Below are 8,302 nucleotides of genomic sequence, written 5' to 3' on the forward strand. Positions count from 1 at the left end.
ATGGGCGACAAAAAATATTTTATTGCCAATTAGCAACAAAATAATATTTGTCGCAAAATTTATTGAAAATTAGCGACGAACAAAATAATTTGTTGCAGAAATTGCAACAAAATTAGGGAATCGTTGCAATTTTTGCAACGAACTTAGGTTTCGTCGCAATATTTGCGACGAACTCAGGATTCGATGCAAAAAAATCATTTAATTCCCAAGCAGCATCAAAAATTCAAAATTTATATATTTATAAAAACTGAAATCTGCGACGAATTTAAATATTCGTCGCAGAATCCGCAACGAATTTGAAATTCTTTGCTGCATCTGCGACGAGTTACAAAATTTGTTGCTGAATCTGCGACGAATTTCAAAATTCGTCGCAGAATTGTATTTTTATTTTTATAGACAAAATTAAACTTTGAGGTATATAGAGATGTCAGAATGAGATGAAACCGGTTCCTATGGGTTTCTATAAATTCCCTGATTTTATAATTGTCCACAACCTCTAATTTTATTCTACAGGTGAATTTTTTTACATCAAAGAGGTCTGGAAAACGGTATTCACCTTCATAAGACCAAAAATATCAATTTAATATATCAAATTTATTTTTTGATGACATTTCCATGATCAAGGGATTTTTAGGAACCCGTAGGATCTAATTTCATCTCATTCCAAGTTCTCTAGGTACTTCAATCGGCCCCGAAAAGATTATTTTACATATAAAAAAAATGAAATTTTGCAACGAATTCTGAAATTTGTCGCAGAATCTGCAACGAATTCCAAAATTTATCGCAGAATCCGCAACGAATTTCAAAATTTGTCGCAGAATTGCATTTTTTTTATATGTAATATTAAATTTTCCGGGACCGATTGAGGTACCTAAAGAGCTTGGAATGAGATGAAATCAGATCCTATGGGTTCCTAAAAATCCCCTGATCATGGGAGTATCATCAAAAAATAAATTTACCCATTATACTTTAGTTAAATTTTTTATACGAATCTGTAGATTTACAAGTCACATGTATTTTGAAATATCCGAAGACGGTTGAAGTATATAGAGATGTCAGAATGAGATGAAACCGGTTCCTATGGGTTTCTATAAATTCCCTGATTTTATAATTATCCACAACCTCTAATTTTATGCTACCGGTGAATTTTTTTACATCAAAGAGGTCCGGAAAACGGTATTCACCTTCATAAGACCAAAAATATCAATTTAATATATCAAATTTATTTTTTGATGACATTTCCATGATCAAGGGATTTTTAGGAACCCATAGGATCTGATTTCATCTTATTCCGAGCTCTCTAGGTATCTCAATCGGCCACGGAAAATTTATTTTACATATAAAAAAAATGCAATTTTGCGACGAATTTTGAAATTCGTCGCAGATTCTGCAACGAATTCCAAAATTCGTCGTAGATTCCGCAACGAATTTCACAATTCGTCCAGAATTGCATTATTTTATATGTAAAATTAAATTTTCCGGGGCCGATTGAGGTACCTAGAGAGCTCGGAATGAGATGAAATCAGGTCCTATGGGTTCCTTAAAATCCCCTGATCATGGGAGTATCATCAAAAAATAAATTTACCCATTATACTTATTCCTAATTTGCTTAATCAATTATGAGCATTTTTGGACTTAGTTAAATTTTTTATACGAATGTGTACATTTACAAGTCACACGTATTTTGAAATGTCCAAAGACGATTGAGGTACATAGAGATGCCAGAATAAGATGAAACCAGTTCTTATGGGTTTCTATAAATTCCATAATTTTATAATTGTCCACAACCTCTAATTTTATGCTACCGATGATTTTTTTAAGTCGAAGATGTCCGAAAAACGGTATTCACCTTCATAAGACAAAAAATATAAATTTATTATGTCAAAAAAATTTTTTGATGGCATTTCCATGATCAAGGGATTTTTAGTAATCCATAGGATCAGATTTCATCTCATTCCGAGCTCTCTAAATATCTCAATCGGCCCCGGAAAATTTATTTTATATATAAAAAAAATGAAAATTTGCGACGAATTTCAAATTTCGTCGCAGATTCTGCAACGAATTTTAAAATTCGTTGCAGAATCCGCAACGAATTTCGAAATTCGTTGCTGAATCAGCAACAAAATTTTCAACGAGTTATCCTTTTGTCGCAAAAGACCTAACTTTAACCACTTCATGACAACCCCTTTGCCCTAACTTTGGCGGCGGTTCGATCCTTCCTTTTGCCCTAGCTTTGGTGGCGACGCAGAAGCTGCGATCCGAGGACGGAGGACGTCGGTTAGGGCGATTTCAGTCCAGGTAAACTTGTCTCCCTCTCTTCCAACTCCGGTGGCAGTTCACGCTGGGCGGTCGCAAGTGCTCGCGTCTGCCTCTGGTTGGCCGCGGGTGGTCGCGGCTGCCGCTGGCTGGCCGCGGGTGCTGTCCCGCTGCTGGGAGGCCGCGCCTGGCGCTGGCCGGCCTCAGGAGTGAGTTGCTGGCCCTGGCCGGACGCGTGGGGCAGCTCCTTGCCCTGGCCGGACACTCGAGCTAGATCATGGCCATGGTATGGCGGAAGAGGCCGAGGTTGGCCCTTGTCGGTCGCGCGAGTCAGTGGCTGGTCCTTGCCGGCCACGGGAGGCCGCAGTTGGCCATGCCTGGCTGCTACAGAGCTTGGCTGGCCCTGTCCCTTGATGTCGTTGGCCAGCCCTTACCCGACACTTGCTGCCCTTGCCATGGCCAAGACGGCCAAGACTTATTGGCTAAACCAACCATATAGTCTTGTTTATAGCGACCTTATTTGTGTTATTTGACCTATATAATTGACTGTGTACATTGTTTATGCAGGTGTATAGTAGATGTGTTTGAGAGACACTCAATGTCTTTGTTGACCTCTGTTTGGTATACCTACACCCTTGACTTTAATTAATAATGATAGCATTAGTATACAATTTTATGTTATTTATTTTCATTTGTATGTGCACTTGAAACATATTAGTGATTAGTGTATTTCTTGCTATATATCTAATATCTCATTCTTAAATTTATATATATTATTTGTTAATGCTCTGTATTTCTTGCTATATGTTATAGGTGAGTAGAGGTGATATCTATCGTCAAAGGAATCTCACACAATCTCTTTTAATAAATATGGTAAGTTTTTTTTATGTTATTTATTATGCATCATTATTTTTTTAACTTTATCCTATTTTTGAATTTCAGAACATCTTTAGACGGGGGGGACGTAAACGAAGTTCACATGGCCATGTAGCACCTAGCAGTGCACCTACGCCTATCCCTGATCAGCCTGTACGACTATCAAATTCACCTTCGCCAGTACAGCCAGGACCATCACATCTCTCTACGCCAGTTCAGGCAGGACCATCACATTCCCCTTCGCGAGTACATGCAGGACCTTCACATTCGCCGTCGCCAATACATGCAGGACCATCACATTCTCCTTCGCCAGTACCTTCACCACAAAATTTGGCAGATCCGGTTCCTACTAGATACTCATTTTCTGAGACCCAAGATGTTCGAATATTTATTGTCCCCTCCGGAGATTCGTAAGTATAAAATTAATATCTTAATTTTTTATTCTATATTTTTTAAGTATGATTATAAAGTAGGATTAAAACTTAGTTTCATCACTTCAATTGTCTTTTCTTTAGCAAGTTTATTTAAATGTAATATTTAAGTTCTGATATGCATTACTTCATTCTATTCCTTGCTCTAATAGTATAATTGATTTACTTTATTTTCAATCATATCATGAGATTACTTAATTCTATCTTTAATCATCCTCTCATTATTTGATAAACTCTGAAAATTTTTTGATGTGCTATTTTATTTTCAATTACACATCCTTATTCTCAATAATGAAAAGTTCTAATAGTGGTTTGATGTGCAACCTTTTTTTTAATCAATTAGACCATTAGAATAGTGTATGATCATTGGTCATTCTTACATTTTTGAACAACTCTGAACAATGTTTAATTAGCAATGATACTCTTCATATATTTAATATATTAAATAATTAGACTATTTAACCGTTGAACTAGAATGGATTATGGTAGTTACAAGACAGTCAATTAACATTACTAGTTTAGGGATCTTAAAAATATGGTTACTCCTATCTTATATTTTTTAGACTTTTCTTATTACTATTATATTTAATATTCTTCATTAACTATAGGTTCGAAAATTCGGTACGTGTTGTTCATGAAATTAATCAAATCGTGAATAATCATTGGATGGGGGATTCTATGTCTTATTCAAGCACTCCATCATCAATGAAAGAGTTATGGTGGAGCGAGTTTAAGGTATAAATGATTCATTTTATATCTAAAAATTAAATCTATATCCTCAATTATTTTATTACCTATTTAGCGGATATATAATTGGGACCCTGCATATGAATTCGAAATTAAGAAGAACTTCAAGAAAAAATGTGGCGATCACATTCGTCATACTCTTAGTCATGCTAAACAAAGGGGTAAAAAGCCACTTTGTATCACAGAGGATAATTGGACTAAGATCAACAATTTTTGGTCAACCAACGAAAGCAAACAACGAAGTCAACAGAATAAATTAAATCAATCTTATAATTCTGGAGACTTCTCTGCTACATATGCGGGAGGTTCAATTAATATCGATGAGCATCGACGCAGAATGGTAAATATTTAACTCTTCTACTAATTTTTAACTCTCTCAATTGTTTTTTAATCTGTCATTATTTTTTTATTTCTAATCCTTTTTTTTAGACCAAAGATATGGGGAAAGAACCTTCATTCATTGAAACTTTCACCAAAACTTTTACAAAAAAGGATAAGTCTTGGAGTGGGGCTAGAGCAAAAGCAATAAAGGTTTGGATTAATTAAAAATATGTGTTTCTAAATTATTGTTATAATAAATTTATTTTAATTTTATAATTATACAGGACAAATACGATGAGCTCGAGATAGCACATAGAAGTTCATGTGCTAGTGAGGAAACTGAGTCATCTGTTGGTAATAATTTGGATTTGTGGTTGGAGGCTAGTGGAGGACAGAAAGGGGGAAGGATATTGGGAATGGGTTCTTTAAGCAAAAATCATAGAGTTTCCCGTAAATCCTTTTCCACCCCAACAGCAGTCACGACTCAGATCAATTCCTTGACTGAAGAGGTTTCACATTTAAAGGGCATAATATTAGAAAGAGATGAAGAAAGAAGAGTTAGAGATGCAGAAATGAGAGCTCTCCGTCAACAACAAAATTTAATTATGAAACATCTTCAGTTAAGTTCCGCTCCTTCCGATTTTGGTGACGATGGCGACGATGGTGGCGATGGATCTTCTTGTATGAATTTTATTTATCTCATAATTAGTATTTTGGAATGTTAGTTATTCTATTGTAGATGTTTATTTTTTTGTTAATAATACTAATTTTTTTGAAACAGGATTGGTCAGACACAATGAAAATCAATGTTGGAGTAACTAAAAAATTATTTTTTTGTTCATATATAGTAATTTCTTTATTGTAATTATTGATATTGTTTATATTATACAGGAAGAAGATGAAGAAGATAGAGAAGATTTAGTCATATTTCGGATTTTGTTGAAATAGGGATGGTTTAGAACTTATGATGTTTGGATTGTATGGATATTAGATCTTTTGTGATGTTTATATTTTGATGTATTATATGTTTGGCTTGCAAGGATATTAGATCATGTTTGTATTTTGATGTATCATATGTTTGGATTGTAAGTATATTAGATGATGTTTGCATTTTAATTTATGGAATGCTTGGATTTTTTTGTGATATTTGGATTTGATGTGATTTGGTTTATGTATAATTTTATTGTTAGATATAATGTCTATTTATTAGATGCATATTTGTGTATTAATCAGGTTAAATATAGAAATAAAAAATTTTAGGATGGCGGTTGTTTAGTTTTGCGACAAACTTTGCGACGAAAATATTTTTGTTGCAAGCCTATCGTAATATATCGAAAAAACACAGTACTAGATTCTGCAACAAATTTTCAGATTTGTTGCAGAATCTGCGACAAATTACTATATTCGTCGCAGAATCTGCGACGAATTATCAGATTTGTCGCAGATTCTGTGACGAATCTGAAAATTCGTCACAGAATTTAAGATATGTAGATGTTGCGAATTGTCACAGAATTCGTTACAGAATTCGTTGCAGAATTGCGACGAATTCTGCGACAAAAAAACTTCGCATCATGACTTAGATTCCGCGACGAATTTTCAGATTCGTCGCAGAATCTGCGATAAATTCCTATATTCGTCGCAAATATCTGCGACAAATCTAATAATTTGTCGCAAATTCTGCGACGATTTCTGTGACGAACGTGAAATCATTGCAAAATTCAAAATTCGTTGCAAATTGAATTGGTCAAGGTTTTATGATCTTCCAACTAACTTGCGACGAAAATATAATTCGTTACAAAATTTGCGACGAATTTTAGTTTTGTCGCAATTATCAGCAACGAAAATAATAATTCGTTGCAAAATCGGCGACAAAATATATTTTCGTCGCAAATTATTTGCGACGAATAGTGTGACGAATTTTATTTTCGTTGCAGATTTTGCAACAAAATTTTTTTTTTTTGTCGCAAAATATTTTGCGACGAGATCTTTGTGACGAAATATATTCGTCGCTGATTTCGTCGCAAAGAAAATTTGCGACGAATTTTTTTAAAAATTCGTCGCCAAATTTGTCGCAAAAGGCAGTTTTTTTTGTAGTGTGTTAACTATCTTAAATAAATTTTGCTACCTTTTCTAAACAGAACCGCTTGCTTGACCACTTGGTCAGCCTGATTTGCTTAAGGCTTGGTTCAGTCGGAGGTTGCAGTTTCGAATCTCGGCTAATTTTCTTTATTTTTTTGTAACTTGTTTCTTTTGGTAAAAATACCAAACGAACTCCAAAAATTGCATAAAAATACTCTAAAAATTTCTAAAAATCTCTAGAATTTTTCTAAAGCATTTATAAATATTTTTAAGTACTATTAGGACTCGAAATGAGGAAATTTGGGTTGTTACAATTCCCCATAACTTATAAAAAGTTTGTCCTCGAACTTAGAACAATTCTGGATATTTCTGCCTCATGCTGTTCCTCACACAAAAACTTTTATCTAGCTGAAACACATATAAACAAATACTTCTAAAGATTTCTCTTTACTGCAAAAAAAAAAAGCATACTAAAAAGAATTGAAGTACTTTCTTACTTGAAGACGGCAAGGTTGGTGCTGATGTGTGATACTGGAGAATAGGAACTACTCTGATACCAACTTGTAACACCCCACCCTCCTCGCTACTGGTCTGTGAGGGCAGAACGCTACTGGACTAACAACTTTGCATAACTAACATTGCACACATGTTCAAAGTAATTCCTAAAACTCTCGGAGAACTCAAAATATATAATTAATTAGCAGCGAAAGACTAAATGACTCATCTAATACATTCTTAATAAATGGCAATCTTAATAAATTCTTAAACTAGGTCCCAAGGCTTCTATAATCCAGGCATCACACATCCATCCGCACCTCCTTGTCGCCTTCATTTGCTATAACTTTTCCTTTCCTTTATCTGCAGTAAGAGGAAATGCAACTATAAGCAAAATTGCTTAGTAAGCGCTATCTAACTCACAAAACTTGAATATGCATGTGAATAAAATAAATCTAAAACCGATTTGTGAAGTTTTGAAAACTATTTTCATAATAGATAAAAATAATAATCAAACTGCTGATGGGCCCGGCAACTATACATGCTATGCGCGCATCCCTAACTAGACCCGAGATAGCTGGTCCCGAATCTAGTAGGGTTTACTAAGTAATCTAAACCTAGGGACGAATATGGGAGCCCAACCCAAGGACAACTAAGAGTCCAACACAGTGCCACTAGTAAAAGTAAAATACTGATTTATAAGTTGATTTATCTTAATTACTTCTTCTTTTAATGTCTTGGCATTTTAACGAGCACCTTGTGTGTCAGAATCCCTAAAGTCTTGTCTTTGGGATCTACTTAAGGCCTTGGCCTTTTTCTTTTTTTTTTTATCTTTCTTATACTTGTTAATACCTCTAATAAAATAATGTTTCTTTAAAAACAGAAATGTTTAAACAAATTCTAACTTTGAAATGCATAAAAAAATCTGCATACTATGCTAATTAAAATTTTGCATACTATACTAATCAAGATTATGCAATCTATGCTACACTATTTCTGCATACTATGCAAACATAATTTCTGCACAATAATACTTAACCAAACTGCACTATAATCCTTTTCTTTAAAAACTGCACTATAAGTTCCACCAAAAATCT

At 34.3% G+C, this 8,302-nt stretch overlaps 1 protein-coding gene across 3 annotated transcripts; it reads left to right on the forward strand.

Annotated features, from left to right (window-relative positions):
* Positions 1-2,217: 2,217 nt before the first annotated feature.
* On the forward strand, positions 2,218-5,747 carry LOC122051883. 3 transcript variants are annotated; one of them, XM_042613198.1, is made up of 10 exons: positions 2,218-2,298; positions 2,824-2,877; positions 3,070-3,129; positions 3,199-3,542; positions 4,172-4,298; positions 4,366-4,650; positions 4,740-4,841; positions 4,916-5,312; positions 5,413-5,445; positions 5,523-5,747. In XM_042613198.1, coding segments are annotated over exons 3-9 (1,260 nt in total). In that variant the 5' UTR covers positions 2,218-2,298; positions 2,824-2,877; positions 3,070-3,126; the 3' UTR covers positions 5,415-5,445; positions 5,523-5,747. The 3 variants fall into 3 exon arrangements, with proteins under 3 accessions (XP_042469132.1, XP_042469133.1, XP_042469134.1); XM_042613199.1 differs by having other exon boundaries at positions 5,413-5,439; XM_042613200.1 differs by lacking the exons at positions 2,218-2,298; positions 2,824-2,877 and having other exon boundaries at positions 3,076-3,129; positions 3,347-3,542.
* The last annotated feature ends 2,555 nt before the right edge of the window (positions 5,748-8,302 follow it).

Source organism: Zingiber officinale, chromosome 3A, assembly GCF_018446385.1.
Source record: "Zingiber officinale cultivar Zhangliang chromosome 3A, Zo_v1.1, whole genome shotgun sequence".
Classification (NCBI taxonomy): domain Eukaryota; kingdom Viridiplantae; phylum Streptophyta; class Magnoliopsida; order Zingiberales; family Zingiberaceae; genus Zingiber; species Zingiber officinale.

Coding starts and splice junctions, on each gene's coding strand:
- LOC122051883 (XM_042613198.1), top strand. Junction 4,651..4,739: donor ATGAGCATCGACGCAGAATG/GTAAATATTTAA, acceptor CCTTTTTTTTAG/ACCAAAGATATGGGGAAAGA. Junction 4,842..4,915: donor CTAGAGCAAAAGCAATAAAG/GTTTGGATTAAT, acceptor ATAATTATACAG/GACAAATACGATGAGCTCGA.